Here is an 18,743-nt window from a genome sequence, read left to right as displayed (position 1 = left end):
TTGAGAACCACTGGTTTACAGGATTGTTGTAAAGCAGTATCACTATTATAGAAGTCACTAATCGCTAAACAAATTTCACTTCGCCATTGAATGGTCAAGAACACAGGTTACTACTGCAATAATCTTCCTTCTTTATTTTCTTTTTAAAATAATCTAATACAAAATTTAATTTTTTTGGCATTCCGAATGTATGAAATCTTTAAAAATTAACATGAATATAAACCACAATAACACCCTGAAAAAATGCATATTTTTAACACCGTGTAAAGAACAGCTAATATAAAAAAGGGGATAAAAAACCAAAGAAGTCTGTTGTCCCTTTCTAGTTCTGCAGGGCTCTGGAGAAGGGAGACACTTACAGGGGCTTTTTGTTTGTGTTAAGCTGTCTTCTGAATGCCTTGAAAGTTTAAAATTCAATGAATGCCCTGAAAGTTTAAAATTCAATGAAACTTGAAGAACAGCCTTCCTGTTGAAATTGTTCTTAGGCTAACTGACAGATAAATAATGGAACTAAACAGTGGAAAGTAGAAAAGGAGGGAGTAATCTTTTCTCCTCTCCGCCTTGGCTTCTAAGGGCAGAATTACTCATTCAGTGTATACGGCAGTCCAAAAGACTGGATGCAGAAGGGCATGATTTAAAGGAGAAGATGAGAGGAGGCCCTAGACCCAGCGGTGTGGGCGTGCGCAGATAAAGTGTGGCAAACTGGGGAAGAACTTAGCATCTCCCTGCTGACACTTCAATTGCTTTAAACAGCACCCTCTTCCCCACTGCTTTAGCTGTCCAGCCAAAACTTGGGTCTCTGCCAGATGTGTAATTCCAGACCCTGTCTTCCTGATGAGCTGATTGCATCTGAAATTTAGCCTCTCTGGGTACTCTTAAAATATGGCCGTGATCACTATTAAACTGGTTGTTAACTTTCTATCCCAAATTACGAATTTTTTTAAAAAAGGAAAAAAACATTGGTTGGCACATTTAACTTTTTTGTTGTTTATACATGCCAATGTTCGTTTTTCAAATGTAAATAATAAAAGACAGCATTCAATAGGGAAGGGACCTCAGCATTAAAAAAATTATCTTCTTTGTCGTTTTTTGTGTTTTCTTGAGAGCTTCCTGTGGTGTAGTTCTTCAAAGTTGATCTCCTCACCTTTGACTTCATTGTCCAAGTCTTTGTCATGGTCAAACTCTAAGGAGAAAAAAGGAAGGAGCTGTTCAGTGTGGAAAGGTACTGACACACACATTTGCCAAGTATATAGCAAAGCTTGTTTCCCAATCAAGGCCCCCAACCCTGAACAAAGAGGGCAGGGAACGTTTTCCACCTGGCGATCACAATTCTGACAGACTGGTTATTTAAAACTCTATCATGTCATTCAGCTTTTCAACCAATCCAAGCAGTAAGTTCTCAACAGCAAGAAAACCTCGCATCCAAATAAAATGAGTTAGGAATGGGAATAATATGAGTCAGCTTATGAAAGATGTAGATAGGTCTTTACTTCAAATGGAAGCTGGCATTTTAAGTCCTCATCACATCTAGAAGTATGCAGTTGCTGGACTTTGAACCTCACTGTTTCTCCAGTGCCTTGGCCCACTTTTTCCCCTTAGCCAAGGGAAAGCATGTGCCAAGGTACATCCTACTACAGAATGACACAGTGGAAAGAAGAATTGTGAAGAAATGTGAAATAAGTATCATAAAAGAACTCTGGAATTATTCAGTGCTGCCCTATCTGCTGCTGATTTGACACTTTTTCTCTATTTTTCTCTCTCTTTTCCCTCTCACTTAGGTTGTCACATATCTTTCCTTATTTAATTAATAACACAGCAACTGTACTGAAGATTTAGAATTTTTGTATAAGGTTGTTATTTTTTAATGGTTGTTCATATACTTTATTTGTACCCTACCTTTCTCCCCAATGGAGACCCAAGTTGGGTTTCATCATTCTCCCCTCCTCTGTTTTATCCTCACAACAACTAGCGTGAGCCAGTGTGGTGTAGTGGTTAAGAGTGGTGGTTTGGAGTGGTGGACTTTAATCTGGAGAACTGGGTTTGATTCCTTACTTCTCCACATAAGCGGCGGATGCTAATCTGGTGAACTGGGTTGGTATCCCCACTCCTACACATGAAGCCAGTTGGGTGACCCTGGCCTAGTCACAGTTCTCTTAGAGCTCTCTCAGCCCCACCTACCTCACAGGGGGGCTATTGTGTGGAGAGGAAGGGAAGGTGATTGTATGCTGGTTTGATTCTCCCTTAAGTGACAGAGAAAGTCGGCATATAAAAACCAACTCTTCTTCATCACCTCTCTTCATACAATGCATAGTTAAATTGTGGAAATCCCTGCCCCAGGAGGTGGTGATGGCTGCCAACTTGGAAATCTTTAAGAGGGGAGTGGACATGTTCATGGAGGAGAGGGCTATCCATGGCTACTAGTCAAAATGTATACTAGTCATGATGCATACCTATTCTCTCCAGGATCTGAGGAGATTGCCTATTATACTAGGTATTGTGGAACACAGGCAGGATAACTCAGCTGCAGTTGTCTTGTTTGTGGGCTTCCTAGAGGCACCTGGTTGGCCACTGTGTGAACAGACCGCTGGACTTGATGGGCCTGGGTCTGATCCAGCGTGGCTTTTCTTATGTTCTTAACCCTGTGAGGTAAGTTAGACTGAGAGAGTGTGACCGGCCCAAGTGGGGACCAGTCTGACACATTTAACCACTACACAGGCTCTCTACCATATAACAAGAAGATTAAACAATATTAAAGAGCTAGGAATGAGTTTGTAACTTGTTTTAATTTTTAAAATTGTAATCTTAATTGCTGATGTAGCAATATTAGTATCATGACATAATGTATTTTAATTCTTGGTAATGGGGCACAAAAAAACTAGACCAAATTCAGATGACTGTTGTGATAATGAGGACTTGGGCATTAAAATGAAGCAGAAAAAAATGGGACCACAGTAGTAGGTGGGCAAACAGATATTCAGTTTTAACTGGGTTAGATTCTGAGTTTCTAAATGATTGCTGTTTCAGTACTAATAAAGAGATAATTCAAAAAGAAAACAGCAATTCTGTAATTAATGATTATGCAATACTTCCATAAAGAGAGAGAGCAGTTCCATTTTGGCCTTCCATGCAACTCTTTAAGTTACAGGATCACTTGTTAGACAAAATACTAAGGTAACGTTTATCTCCTTTCTCAGAAGATAGGGAAGAGTGGACACAAAAAATTCTTTGTGCAAAAACAGCCCCACACAGCAAAAAACCTCCAAAGAACTACTCCATGTGAAGCAAGACAACAGCATACAGATGCAAAACAGATGCCTACCCCAGATGGAGTTTGTCTAGAGACCAGATGCAAAGGAGGGTTCCTATATCTTTAATAGCTGCATAGAAAAGGAAATTTGGGCAAGGGCAGCTTGTTACAATATCATTTATTTTCATGTGTTGTATCGATCCCATCCTTCCTCCAAGGACCCCAGGGTGGCTCATATCCAGAGTGGCTCTCCTCTTCCCATGTTATCCTCGCCATAACGCTGTGAGATAATTAAGGCTGGGAGAGCTACGTGGCAGAGCTGAGATATGAATCCATTTCTCCCTGACCCCACTCTAGCCACACCACCACGCTGGCTCTCAGTGAAAGGTACGTGAGCCTGTCCTCTTTCCAGTCTGACCGCCAGTGGGCACTGCTCGACCCGCGTATCTGTGCTAGAACTGGCACCCCAACTAAAGAATTTCCTTCTCCTTGCAAAGACGGCTTTAGCCATCCCTGCCTTTCCTTCTTATGGCTATGACTAGGACTGCCACGTGAAGGGACTCTGGGCAGGCGAAAGAATGTCAATAAGGGAAGCTTCTCCTGTTACGGTGCCAAGACTTAATTATAGAATCATAGTTGGAAGGGACCACCAGGGTCATAGAGTCCAACCCCCTGCACAATGCAGGAAATTCTGAACTACCTCCCCCCCACCCCCCAGTGACCCATACTTCCAGAAGATGGCCAAGGTGCCCTCCCTCTCATGATCTGCCTAAGGTTATAGAATCAGCATTGCTGACAGACGGCCATCTATCCTCTGCTTAAAAACCTCCAGGGAAGGAGTGCTTACCACTTCCTGAGGAAGCCTGTTCCACTGAGGAACAGCTCTAACTGTTAGAAAATTCTTCCTGATGCCTAGACGGAAACTCTTTTGATTTAATTTATGGCATCCAATAGTGAGTCCAACGTCCTCAATTATATGTTCCATGGTCAGTTATATACTTTTTTTTCCAGGACATAAAATTACAGAGCAACTTGTTATATTTGGATCTTGGTAAGACTGGCAACATACCCTCCTCCTGTAGTAGGCTGGCCTCTGCTTTCTTCAGCCATTTGCGAGCGTCGTCTAGGTTAGTGCCTAAATTCCTAGCCAACTTGGACATAGTTTCTTCAGCTGGAACAGAATTGCAAATTGATACCCCAAGTCAGAACCATGGTTGGAATGGGAACAATCAAGTGTGACTCAGCATATTTTGAATATACAGGAATAGATTAATCTGGAAATCACACAGTGGACATCCATCAGGGAGAAGGGGGGGAACTGAACTGGTTTGGGAGAGAAAATCTGTAAGTATATATGTGATGGTCTCAGGGATTTAGGAGATCGTTTGATGGTGGCTCTGATACCTAATTCAAATAAGTAACCTGTTGTTATCATGGGATCCCATTAAAAAACACACATCTACACAGTGAGGGCTCTGGAAAGGGTGCTTCTCGATATGATTTAAAGGCTCTTTAATTTCAGCCCAAGCATTTCTTATTTGTACAGAACTTTCTTGATTGCCAAGGTGGGACCTATGAAAAAGATCAAAATGGCTTACCATCAGACCATGCTTTTCTTTTGTAGATGTCTTCTACTGTATCCAAAATCTTCTTAATAGCTTCTTGGATTTTTCTTTTCTTTAGTTTAGAGTGTTCCAAATGGCCTCTGATGCATGTATTTTCTTCAATGCTTTCCACCACACCCATTCCATCACGTATTACTGGATCCACCTCCTCTTTGAAAAAATCATAGTATCTTTGATAAGAAGCACGTTTATTTTTATGCTCATCTAGGATTATATGACTCTCAAAAGTTTCACCAGCAGTAAAGTTTTCATTTCTTTCCACATTCTCTTCCCAGTCACCCTCCATTGGCCTTGTTGCTTCGGTAGGTTCCTTCTCAGAATCTTCTCTCGGAGTAAGGAATTTGTCAGGACTCTGGAGAAATTTCACTCCACAGAGATCACACTGCGTTCCGTCAATATCTGCTTTTTTAAAGACTCCCAGTGGCGTTTCCAAGGACTCTGGCTTTGAGATGGAAACCCTTTTCCATCTAATGCAACAGCGAACAAACAGGAAGAAGCACTTCAACTTCCGCTTGGCGGAGGCTTTCTGCTGTTGCTTCTGCTGCCTTATGGATGCAATGTTAGCCAACGGGTCCTTCCTCTCTTCTACATAGATGTCTTTTTCCAAGTCCATTTCCGGCTCTTCAAAAGCATCTGCCTGACTGAGATACGCAAACCTGTCCAAGTCTGCAACCTCGTAATAGATGCCCCTCAGCACTCTGCTGTCTTCATGCCAGGTCCACCTCGTCCCTCTGGGATCCCACCTCCAGCGACAGTCAGCTAAAAACTCCTCGTCTCGGCAAAACAAGAGCTCCTTTAGGCCTTCTACCACTTCTTTAACCTCCGAAGCTTCACTCATCAGGCTCACAATCCTAAGCAATCTTTCAGGCACTTTGGAAGGGTGGTCCTTTTTCAGTTCCAGGAGGCTTTCCTTGATGGTGGGAAAGTGTTCCACTAAAACACTTTTGTATTTCCAGCTGAGCACCTGGTCAGCATTTATCAACATCACTAAGCAGAGGACCACTGTGCGCTCAGCTTCTCCCGATATGATATAATCAGGATCGCCAAAAGCATCCACTAGTACGTTGAAGTTTTCATATCTACACAGAACATTAGCTAAATACATGAGATGTTTTTTAAAACCCCATATGGCTTTCTTTGTGTCTTCGGGTTTGTAGTCTTGTATAATGGAATACGAGAAGTCTTTGTTATGATCTCTTCGGAATAAAAAATCCCAGTAGTGGAAGAGAGAAATGTAACTCTTGGGAAGGCAAAGAGTCATGTTTTTGCAGAGGCGCATCAGGACAGCACAACCTAAGACAAACTGAAATTCTAGTAAAGCCACTGCGTTTCCTATGCTCGGAATCAAAGGATAGACACCTTTCCTAACCAGGACGTTCATGAAGCGGAAAAAACGAAATTTACACTCCTCAACGTTTCTGTGAACGTAGAACTGGTCCATAGAGCTCTGAAAGAGTCGAATGAAACACAAGTGGGTACTTTCGGCATTTGCTGCGTATTTGTCCGGCACCAGCATGCCATACCTGCCTTCTATTCCTTTCGGCCTCACTCTTCCCCTCTCTGCAAGCAACTTTAATTCTCGGTTATACTCGTCTTCCTCTCTAAAAACAAGCTTCTCAAACTCATCAGGGTAACTGGAAGTCAAGGCGAAGACCAGCATGGCCCTCAACCACAGATCAGTTGATTCTCTCCTGTTTCGGGCCGTCTCATGTTTCAACTCCGATCTGATGTATTCCCTCAGCACCATTTTGCAAGGATTTAAGGTTCTGTGAAGACTCAGGATCTCTTTGCATGCCACTGGGTTTTCAGACACCATTCTCAGATGGAAATGTTTAGGAAAGAAGGCGCTTATAAAGGATTTACACAGTGCATATTTATCAGCTGTCAAAAGTTCATCAATGGCATTAGGTTCACAAAAGACATCTTTTGGGAACACTCGCTTTGCTTCCAACAGTAGCCCGTTTATTGTAGCCAAATGCTTTTTACAGTGAAATATAGATTTTATCTCATGGCGTGACAACGTTCTGTGGAAGTCGTCACAGTTTTCATCCTCACACTTCAAGCCAACAATGAATTTCCTGCAAAGGTTGGGGAAGCTCCGTTCAAATAAACTGTGAGTAATTGCAACAAGCCTATTCAATAAATATTTATTCAGAGCAGATTTCACTTCTTCCAGGCGGACAACAAACTGGTCACTTCTTTTCTTCTCTCTGGGGGTAGAATACTCAGGAAAAAACTCCAAAATACATCCAGCTTCGTTCTGGGACACTTGGCAAAAACCTTTATCCATTAGTGCAATGCCGAAGTTATCAAAACATGACTTAACCATTTCTTTCTCAGCGTTCGTGGCTGCTTTCTGGAAAGCCTTGACCAGACTCAGAATGGCTTCTATGCCATACGAGGCAACCAATCTCAAGATGTTCTCACTTTTTTCATCACACTGAGTTGCTCCAAAAAGCGCCTCAACAGCACCAGCATGGTGATTCACACACAAAAACATGTGGAAGGCCTTCCTCAACATGCAGAAGTCCTTCTCTTCAATTCCCAGCAGATACGTTGCCTCAGCGCTGCCAGATCTTTGGTTGGTTTGTTCGCACAACTCCAAGGCTTCTTCCAAGATGGCTTTTAAGTTCTGCAGCTTACAAACACCCGCGATGCTAAGGCGGGCGGCAGCGAGCAAACACGATGCTCGGAAATCTTTCTGGTTAGTGAGGTCTGCTGCTTCCAACACGAAGCCATGTTGCTTCATTAGCTTCGCTGCCTCTTCGTCTCGGCCTTCCCTCTTCAGCAGGTCTGCAGCTTCAGAGAAGTATTTGTGATCTTTCAAGAACACAAGCTGGTCTTCGGAGTCAAGGTGGGAGAGCACCGCCATCATCTCGCTGACCCTGTTTGCACTCAAGTACTTGGCAGCAGCTTCTAGATAAAACTGGCTTGCTGTGTATGAAAGTTTTGAAGCCAGCTGCCTTCCTTTCCCTAAAATTTTCTCATATCTGGAAAAAATGTATAGAGGTAAATGTCAACTGTGAATTAGAAGTTGACACAGTCAAACATTTACAATGCAATACTAAGCAAAATTACACCTTGCTTGAGAGCCAGTGTGGTGTAGTGGGTAAAGAGCAGTGGACTCTAATCGGAAGAACTGGGTTTGATTCCCCACTCCTCATCCACATGATGAACCAGGTTGGTTTCCCCACTCCTCCACATGAAGCCAGCTGGGTAACCTTGGGCTACTCATAGTTCCCTTAGAGCTCTCTCGGCCCCACCTACCTCACAAGGTGTCTGTTGTGGGGAGGGGAAGGGAAGGAGATTGTAAACCGGTTTGATAAAGGTAGAGAAAGTTGGCATGTAAAAACCAACAATTCTTCTTCTCCAATGGAGTAAAAAGAATGTAAGTCTGCTTAGGATAGCTTTGTAAATCTATTAGGCTTTTGAATACTTTAGCAAAGCTGCCCCTTCAAGTGTCAGCACTTTTAAAAAAGGTGGGGGATCCACCCTTTTGTAATTAAGAAAACATCATTTTAAATGGAAACAAAGTCCCTTCATTGTATTTATCCACTTTAAAGCATTAGTATTTCAGTGCAAATGAGACCATGAGTTCAGTACATAGAAGTTGTTCTCTTGCTTCCCACTGTTTTTTTTTTTTTAATATAACATTATACAAGAGGAACATCATTGGCATTTTTTCCACCAGTGGCAAAACAATCACAGTCACTTTGATTTGGTGATCTGAAAACTGCATCATACATGCAAGAGTTTCCCCATTCAGAACTTCTCCATTTATTTAGATGAAAGGGGCCAGTTGACAAATCCGTTCCCCTCCTACACTGAGACAAATGCACATTTGAGAGTCGCGCATGCAACATTCAAATGTGCAACTTCTTACCCAATCTATGCACTTCCATATTAGAAATTCAACAGTCCTGCAATGGCAACACCCACTTAAGTTGCTCCACAACGTTTAACACCTCCCCACACACCCACTTGCGGCTTTTTGAATAAACAGAGTAACCTGATTTTTGCACCTTTGAAAACAACAGTGGTAAAACCTCTGCTGATGTAAGTAGTGAATTGTCCCTGATAACCAACTTTCATACCTAAAATAACACCTCCTCCCACCCGCATATACGCACACACACCTGGTATGAGTAATATTTTTCAGAGATGAGTAAATTAACTTGGGCTTTTTATAATCATCTGCATGCAAAGAGTGGGAGATAACATTCTGTAACCAAGACATATAATTTGCATGCATGATTTTGCAAAGCTGATTTAAAAACAAAAGTACTGGGTGTTGTAAAAAAAACACAGAACGTGTACTTTTCTATTATGCCTCTGCAAAGTGCTCCAAAATATCCTCTGAAACATGGTATTAGTTTTCTCCCAGGCTTTCAGATACGCCATATCAGTGCCACATACTTTTCAACCCAATAGCAGTTTTCAAATTTGCAAAGGCTATTTAAAAACACGTTCTTCAAATACGCACCTTTTCACACACTGGGCCGCTTCTTCATACCGTTCTTCATAGCAACACATTTTAAGCGCTAGATCAAACTCTTGAATCTGTTCAAAACACCTGAACGCATCTTTGTAGCACTGGCCTCTTTTATAGAAATATGCAGCATCCTTCACCTGCATGACAATAGTGTATTACAAGCAGCAATTCCATCAGCCTTCGTCCAAAAATATCTGCCTTCTCCCTCAACTTCTCTCCCTCCCCTCCTGCCACTGCCCAACCAGTACTTTCTGTCTGTCTCTTTCACTTCCCCTGCAGGCTCCCATTTCCCTGCCTTCTCTCTCCTCTCCATTGCATCTTTCTACACTCCAACCTTCCAGCCAACCAGACCCCCTATCAGTCAGGTGCCAGAGGGGAAGGAAACCTGAAGCAGAAAGTATATCCTTTGCATTTTCTGCATCAAGCCTGGGGCTGCAACTACCCGCCTGCTGATGGAGAGGGGGAGAGAATGGAGAGGAAAAAGCCTGTCCGAAACTCCTCTCCCCTCAGCAGGCAAGGTGGTGGGTGGGATAGGGGCCTGAAGCAGAAAGCATGGCCTTTTATGCAGAGACGTTTCCCTGCGGTCATCCCTGCCAACTGCTTCGGGGCTTCATTTTGATTATGCGTGCCCTATCTGGCTGTCAGATGTCACCTTGCTCTCCTCTCCCCACACATTTTGCCTGCATTTTCCAGAGTCTGCCTAAAACAGCATCTGGAAAACACGGGTAAAATGCGCAGGGAGAGTGAGGTGACCTCTGATGGGCGGGAAAGGCATGCATAATCAAAATGAAGCCCCGAAGCAGTTGGCGGGGGTGACCGCGGGGAAACGTCCCTACCTGCCTATGAAGGACACACTTTTTGCTACAAGCCTCCCTCCCCTCAGGCACATGGCTGCTGGTTCCAAGCATCGCGCTGCCAACTTGCCCTTGCCATTTCCCCCACCCCCACTCCTGCCAACTCAATCCCTTCCTTCCCTCCAACCCTCCAGCCATTGCCCTGTCCCCATCCTTCCAGCACCGCTATCTCCCCTTAGTAGGTTTTAATTGGTACATACACTGATGGTTGAACACCTCAAAAATTATTCTCCACTCAGCAGGTTTTAATTGGTAGATATACTGATTGCTGAAAACCTCAAAATTATTTCCAACAACAGAAGGTTATAATGAATTTGATTTCCTACCCTTCTATGAGATGAACGGGTCCCTGCCTTACCGGTGGCCTCCATTTGTGGTGGATGGCATGCTGGGGCCTGGGGCCATCTTTGCCGGGCTTCCCAGGGCCCCAAGCAGTTTGCATAGACCCCTGCAGCTCCCTTACCCAGCCAATCAGGTGGCAGCCCGGGCTGTCTTTGGGAGAGGGGCCAAGTAGGCAGATCTGAGGCAGCCAGTTTTTATTCTGGTCCATCTGCCCGGCTTTAATGCAGCCCTCCCAGGCACCCAGGGACACATTCTAACTCAGCAGCTTTCCCGGCTGACCCTCCCTCGCTTCGATCGCACAGTTTTTTTTCCATTTACTCATTTGTGCAGTTCTGTTCTTTTATCTTGCAATTGCCACGGCTTGCTATGCGATTTTAGCATTGGCCTGGATCCTTTGGGGGGGGGGGGGAATTGGTCCTGTAGGCCCATCATCCCGGTTGGGTGCCCCATTCAAGGACCTCGGAGGTGTGGGTTAAGGAGGCCTGCCCAGCTCAGGGGCCGCTGGTGTCTCCCTGCCCTTAGGTGGCAGGGCGATCACATAGTGGCATGCACCCAGGTGTTCCATACCACTTCCATCCCAGGTTCTTTCCTTCAACAGGCCAGGTGAGGAATAGGTTTTCCGATCGGGCAGCAGGCGGGTCGCTCAATGCCTTGCATCCACTGCCCTATGCCAAGCCAAACCTCTGCAGCAGTAATCTATAAAACTATGGCCTGTTATACCCACATGGTGTTGTCTTGGTTATCTGCCCAGCACAAGGCCCCCCCATTCACTGCTGGGGCTGAAAATTACAAAATCTACCTTCCCCGTACAGATGGGGGAGAGTTCAAGAACTTATGCACACTATTGTATCAGGGCAGTAAGATTCCCACAGTTTTAAAAACAGACAGAAGGAGAGGAGAGGCTATAATCACCTTTCCTAGTTTTTCGCAGAGCTGTGCACAAAGCCGGTATTCTTTGGCATGAATCAAGCATTTGAGAGCCAGGTTTGGTTCACTACATTCCAGGTAGATTTTAGCTAGATTCATGTATTCCATTTGCTTTTCTCTGTTAATAAAACAAAAAGTTAATCACACATTTAAACAAACCTTCCAAGCACTTAGTCTGAGCACAAGCACCAGCATGTAAGAAAGGAGGCTGCTTAAGTTATGCTGGTGGGAACTGAAGTCTTCCATGCGTTCCCCCTGCAATGGGACACATTCTCTGGAGTGCGGAGTTTCCCAGCCCTGACTTAAGAGCAAGGGGCTGGAGGAGAAGGAAACACTATTCCTTGCTGTATTTTTCATGGGCAGATCCCCTCCCAAAGAGCATGGCTTTTTTGCTTGCCCATTCCGGCTGCAGTCGCAAATGTTCCCCAAATTGCTATTCCTGGGGGTTCCCTCTTCTCCCCAGGAGCAGCTTTTCAGGGAGCCATTCGGGGCTGTAGTGGGATAGGGGAGGCAAGGAAGTTAGGCTCCATGGGCAGAAATCCTTCCAACTGTGGGAGTGCTCTAGTAGATTCAAGCTTTCATCTGCCGCCTCCCTCACACACTCTTCAGGATCTGTTCTGGCAAACGTTATCTAATAGATGCTTTTGTTCTTTCCTGGCAGACCTACAAGCCCACAGGACTTGCATTTTGCTACCAAATCTGAGACCCAATTCTTAATAAACACATTTCGGTCACACTTCTTACAAGTGCAAGGGTGCTTTAAGAAGAGTTGGGTTTTATATGACAACTTTCTCTACTACTTAAGGAAGAATCAACCCAGCTTACAATCACCTGTCCTTCCTCTCCCCTCAACAGATGCCTTGTGAGGAAGGTGGGTCTGAGAGAGTTCAGAGAGAACTGTGACTAGCCCAAGGTCATCCAGCAGGCTTCTTGTATGGGAGTGGGGAAACCAACCCAGTGTACCAATTAGTGTCCGCCACTCATGTGGAGGAGTGGGGAATCAAACCCGATTCTCCAGATTACAGTCCACCGCTCTTAACCACTATACCACACTGGCTTTCCAACCAGCCTTTCAGGGAGACATTCTGGGCTATAGTGGGATAGGGAAGGATATCCCCTTTAGGATATGTCAGACAGGAACTACTGCCACTCTGTCCCTCTTCTCTGCCAGCTTGAGACCACTAAGAATTTTACTCCGAAGTGGAGTTTTTTTTTCCTACGAGCAATATCAGACCAAGTAGTACTGGGACATGGAAAAGGAGGGCAGCAGAAAATTCCTTTGTGCAATGATAGAAGGAGATGGAACTTGTTAGGGCCAGATATATCGCAGGAGCCAAGAAGCGTGCTTCTATGAGACAGAAAACTAAGCAACTACACATGGGTGCAACCCAGTAGCTACATGTAAGTTTTTAATATAGTTTTTTAAAAAACCACTTACTTGGGACTGCTTTTCTTCGACTGCACTTTAAGCACAGCATCGTGTGCCAAAGCCAGCTTTTCCTTTTCAACTGCTCCCCCCTTTTGAAAGCACTTGGCTGCCACCTGAAACAAGGATCACTTTTATTCAGGGCACTGAAATATAGAATTAACCAATTATTTAAAAAACACACCACAGGCAAGATAAGGTGGCCAGCTTTTTTACCACACTGTTTCTAGGCCTGTAACACCAGCTTGAAATAGAGACCTCAAAATTTTACCTCAATTTTTTACTTCAAATTTTACTTCTACAAGTAAAAATGTTAAATGTTAAAGGACCAGCTCTCTCGCCGACTCTCAATGTATTTTTAAAAATTATATATAAAACATTTTTGTAATACTGTCATATTTAATGAGCTGTCATTAGCAAGTAATTCCTACCAGTTAGAAAAGCAGCATCTGAAAAACTCATGAAAGTCTTCGCTTATTTTGAAAAAAATCATGCCTCAAACTATGCCACACAGTTAAGAGTACATGCACAAGAAAATCATTAAGTCATGGGTTGGATTCAAAGAACCGTGAACAGCCATTAGCACTTGCGTAAGAATTCAAACAGGGGTGTCATTGGTAGGTTCTTTCGCAGTTCCCATACTTCCATTTGAGCACAAGTTTGGGCGCATTCATTGCAAGCAGATCTTTAACTGTGCATTTAAATTTCACAGAGCTCACGGCGTGCGCTAGTGCTTGTTGTAAAGCTACCCTTCCATCATTGTCTGGCATCTTCTGCATGCGGAAAGACACCTCTGGATCCAACCCAATGTGACTATGCAACCCAGAGAAAAATACGAAACATCCATCCTCTAGTACGAAAACAGTCCAAGTGTTTCAACTGTGCAAAAAGTAATCCAAACTAAGGCAGGGATATTATATTTAGTTAGTTTACTGGGTTAAAAAATGAAAACAGTGAGGAATCCAGCCTGTTATCAAACTGTGCCAATTTAATTATGTTCTGATCTACCAGAATGTCAGGGGCAAGTTTTTGTTTTCTCATACCGTTGTGGCATTTGTTCCACAATCATTGATCTACCTGCTGGTCACATTTCACAGGCTGACACTGTATCAGTGACAATGAAAAATAAGCATTCGTGTTGCACTGCAAGGGGAAAAAACATTTTAAGTACAGCAAGTATCAGCAGGGCAAACAATCTTCAACACAGTAAGCTTTACAGGAAAACTCTTTGCACTTTTATCACAGACTATACAGGCTTTACAATTAAAAGCTAAAATCAAAGTCCAAACCCACCAATTGTGGTTTGAAATACTCACCAAGGAAGGACAAAAAAAGAAGAAGAGTTGGAGAGCCAGCGTGGTGTAGTGATTAAGAGCGGTGGTTTGGAGCAATGGACTCTAATCTGGAGAACCGGGTTTGATTCCCCACTCCTCCACATGAGCAGTGGATGCTAATCTGGTGAACTGGATTTGTTTCCCCACTCCTACCCATGAAGCCAGCTGGGTGACCTTGGGCTAGTCACAGCTCTCTTAGAGCTCTCTCAGCCCCACCTATCTCACAGGGTGTCTTGTGGGGAGGAGAAGGGAAGGTGATCATAAGCTGGTTTGATTCTCCCTTAAGTGGTAGAGAAAGTTGGCATATAAAAACCAACTCTTATTCTTCTTTATTACGGTCATAGACCAGCATAACAGTGATAAAAATAAATATTGTAAATAAAATCAGAGTACAATAGATAGTTAAATTACATTAAATAACATTAAATTAAAATCTGAGGTCTATCTAAAATCAAGCATCATCTTCTAGCATTTCACCTCCTTCCCTCCCCTCAAAGTTATAGACTTCTGGCTCCCACAGACTGCCCCCCCAAAAAAGGTCAAGTGTCCACATTCCTTCACCCCTCTCTTATGCAGGACCCTGCCAAAATGCAGCCCCCCAACCATCTCTGAACATCTTTCCTTCCCCAGCCAATGCCAAGAGGAAATTCAGCACATTAGACCACCAGCCTTCTTTTTCATCTAAACATTAAAAGAAAAGCGGAGGCCGCAGGTAAGGGCTCGGAAGGGTAAACAGGAATTTGGTAGTAGTTACAGGATTCACGTTGGAAGGATGGAACTGGTGAAGAAGGGGTTCAGGCATGGGAAAGACGACCAGAAGGCAGAGTTGTAGGAAGTAAGGCTAAGTGAGTGGTTGTGGCCTTTTCCCTTAGGTTAGGAACAGAGAGAAAGTCGAGGTGGGAAAAGACAGAAGATGAAGGAGTTGGCTCTGGGAGCTTAACACACATAAATCTGTCCTGCATCAAACTAAAAATAAGGATATAATGAACTAGGTTGTGTTTTAACTGAAACCTTAAAAAAAATTTTTTTTAAAGAAATCAGTCCATCACACTGAAGCAGATCATGATGGGTAGTTGGGGTAATGTTACTACTTTAAAATGTTTTTTTCTAGAGATTAAGTAATGAACGAAATAAGATTTCGTTGATGTCAATTCCATGGTTCAGTGAAATTTTGTGCAATTTATGATCACATTTTCTTTGTTCTTCTTCAATACTACCAGTATATCTTTTGTCATAGATAACAGGATAATGAAATGTTTTAAATAAACAAAATTCACACTTTTTGGTAGATATTTTCTTTAGCAGTGACAAACTAGGTCATCAGAATTGACAATATGAATAATTAGATCTGGCATTGGGGGGAGTTCAGTATAATGAGAAGGGCCTCCTCAAAGGCTTGGGGGGGGGAATCTGGACCCTTGTCTCCTCCCCCCCTACAAAAAAAAAAGTTTTTTAAAGCAAATGTGTGGATTTACCTTCCAACACTGGTGTTTAGCATAATATTCTCCTTGCGCAATCCATTCTTCTGGAGTTGATGTTTTAACAAACATGCTATCATCCAAGACTAGAATCAAAAGGATGAGAAAATTAATTCACCTTTTAGATGTATAGTCAGAAAAGTTAACAGGTGAATTTTGTGATATCCAAACGCACATAGTAATTATGCCATCTCAAATATTTGTGAATTAGCTTAAATAACGGTAATGGTTCCTTCTAAACCAGCTAGTTATCCTTAAATCTGGCTAACTAAGGTTGATACAACATGAGCTTCAACCTCAGGTGGTAGGTTCAAGTTAATCTCAGACATCTGTATAATACCTTTCTCAATCATGGAAAAAAACAACATTGAAAGTGCTCTCATTTGATTCGCAGGATCCCTCTTTCTCAAAAGTACACTTTATTCTACAAACTGATAAACTGACAAACTGGACTACTTTAACATGTAGGGTTTCGAAAGTAACATCCAAAGTGCTGAGTTTTCCAAGCCAGTGTCCTAAAATGATCTCTGCAGTGCAGAGACAGGATTCCAGGACAGAGCCATACATCATTACTCTGGACATGACACGAGAAGCACAGATTTACACGCATCAATGATTCTTATATCTATTACTTCAATTTGTGATCAAACATGCAAACTGTACCCCGGAGAGCCACAGCTAGGAAAAAACATTTTTATGTCTTTCTAATTCCCACATGTGCCCTCTGACTGCGGATGCATAAATCTGCAGATAGGAGGCACACTTCCCCCCAACAGGTTTTTCTGCAATCTTAGGGAACCCCAATAGGTCTACAGAAAAATCTAATTAAAAAGAAGGGGGGGGTTAAATCCCCGATTTTTTAAAAAAGTGTTGTCTGCACAGTTTCAAAATGGCTGTGGCTGCTGCTGCAGAGAGCTGGGCCTGGTTGCGTTGCCTGCCAGGCCATGCCCGATGCTGGGAGTGGGTCCTGGGCTGTGCCACCTCCACAGCAGACACCTTGGGCCACTCCTGGGATGGCTGCTGCCCTGGTGGTCACCTGGGGCCACCCTGGGCCCAGTCACTGCTACAGTAGATGCCTGGGGCTGCTCCAGGCTTTAAGGTGATTCCCCCCCCCCGCATTGTGGCTCCAGGCCTCTCCCCCAGCTCTGCTCATTCACTGGCTCGCCCTGAGCTACCCTGGGTGGGCGCAGTGAGCTCCCCCCCCAGCCCAGCTCTCTTGCCGACTCACCGAGTGGGGGCCTGCAAAGGGGAGACGGGATTCCTCCCTCCCGCGAGTTTCACGGGCCCCTACTTATCTTCCTTTATTTTTCACCCGCTTTTGACTGAGCTGAGTTCTAGCACAGGCCACCTACAACTACTGTTTGTGCTGAAGCAGCTTGAAAAACGCTGACATCATTCTGACAGCCTTCAAACGCTAAATGTTATATAAGTTTACTAAAGATAGATGTTATCAGAGTGTACATTAGAGGGCAGTGACTGGAAAGCCCAGTAACAAAGCCAGGGACAGACAGAGGTGAGAAAGGTGGCGATAGCTGGAATGGAATTGACTGACAATCACTGTGGTGTGTGTATGCCTCAGGAGTAGGGGACTAGGCCGGCCACTACTCCTTTCTCAAAATGGCCCTCTGGCAGTTACTTGCTGACCAGGAATGTAAGCTTTCCATTTTAACTAACCCAACTGAAATCAACTGGAATTTCCTTAAACGTCGGCACTGGAAAACTTACAGTACCATTCTTATACACTCCCAAGCCCACTGAAGTGAACAGACTTAGAAGGGTGCAACTCTATTTAGGATTGCTCTGTCAGTTACTTCAACATGTCACTTGCAAGTGAAAATTACCCAAAGCAGCCAAGTTAACTCCCTATCACCTCAGTATCGTCATATGTTAAGCAAAATTCAAATAACGGTTCCGGATCTGTCTGAGAAGAAATCTTACGATGCTCTTACCTTTATTTTCATCTGTTTTGACAACCTGAACAAATTCTCGCTTGATGAAATATTGAAACGCCGGTGCACGCCTGTCACAGTTTTCATCAAAGATCCACAGATTGACCCTGGCTCTCGTAATAGCAGTATATAATTGCTTTAACTCTCCATTAAGCATCTAGGATTACAGCAGTTCAAGAAGGTGTGAGACACAAGTGAGGCTCTTCTAAAAGCAGGAATACCCCTAAAAGCATTTGGACCAATGTCTCAAAGACACATATTCTTTATTTCTATCTTATCTTCTTTGACTGGCCAAAGCCCAAGTCAAAGAACAATTTAAAAATGACCTAATTTGGTTTAACTTATCGCTCTCTCTTTTTGGTTTTTCTTTATAATGTTATTATCTCACCTAAAGACAGACATATCTGAATGCAATTTGGTACACATATTTAGGACGCCGCTTAACCCAAGCAGGCCAGGAAAGAAGCCCTCACCATGCTGCTGCAGATTCTGAGAGCTGAGATATGGCACAGATACTTGGTATGTATGATTATGACACAGATTTATGGCTCAAAAAGCAGTTAACCTCCCCCTCCACACACACACACACACACAATGTTAAGGGGGTAGCAGACATATGCAAAAAGCATCCTAACGCAGCATCTGAAATAAGACCCCTTGAACACTGAGGTAACTATAATCAGCGCTTTTATTTGTGAAAAAAAAGTGCTGATATTCATGTATAAGGTTGCACCAATTTCCACCAATTCTCCCATACAACTTGGGAGAATCCCCCATAAAAGGTGCCAGTCAGGTACACAGTACCAGTGAGTACCACCACACACAAAAAAAGTCCTGACTATAGGCATCTTTTCCACTTAGTATTATTGTTTCCAAGGGCTTTTATCTTCCCACTCACTCATCTTATAAGCTTTCCAGCCTCACTCTACCAAACACTTCTTCACTTTCTACAACTGTGCTCTTTGCCCAAATGGTGGCTGAAGAACAGTCTCTTCCTCCACCCCACCCCCCGGCCCACCATGGCTGATCTGGTCACACAAGTAAACAAATGAGGGGCACTAGGAACATT

The 18,743-nt window shown here is 43.5% G+C and overlaps 1 protein-coding gene across 1 annotated transcript in view; it reads right to left on the bottom strand.

The window, feature by feature from the left end:
• Window positions 1-1,070: 1,070 nt before the first annotated feature.
• Window positions 1,071-18,743, bottom strand: part of TRANK1 (tetratricopeptide repeat and ankyrin repeat containing 1) — a 48,329-nt gene continuing 30,656 nt past the window's right edge. Inside the window, exons 16-24 of the mRNA XM_056857053.1 lie at window positions 17,675-17,831; window positions 15,723-15,811; window positions 12,926-13,029; window positions 11,473-11,605; window positions 9,356-9,501; window positions 5,595-7,862; window positions 4,846-5,561; window positions 4,317-4,418; window positions 1,071-1,183 (exon numbers count right to left, since the gene is read on the bottom strand). Of these exons, the coding sequence (XP_056713031.1) occupies window positions 1,071-1,183; window positions 4,317-4,418; window positions 4,846-5,561; window positions 5,595-7,862; window positions 9,356-9,501; window positions 11,473-11,605; window positions 12,926-13,029; window positions 15,723-15,811; window positions 17,675-17,831 (3,828 nt within the window). The remainder of the gene's footprint in view (window positions 1,184-4,316; window positions 4,419-4,845; window positions 5,562-5,594; window positions 7,863-9,355; window positions 9,502-11,472; window positions 11,606-12,925; window positions 13,030-15,722; window positions 15,812-17,674; window positions 17,832-18,743) is intronic.

This window comes from Euleptes europaea, chromosome 11 (genome assembly GCF_029931775.1).
Source record: "Euleptes europaea isolate rEulEur1 chromosome 11, rEulEur1.hap1, whole genome shotgun sequence".
NCBI classification, from domain to species: domain Eukaryota; kingdom Metazoa; phylum Chordata; class Lepidosauria; order Squamata; family Sphaerodactylidae; genus Euleptes; species Euleptes europaea.
The sequence above is the reverse complement of the archived record's forward strand: the minus strand, read 5'-3'. Positions and strand labels throughout refer to the sequence as shown.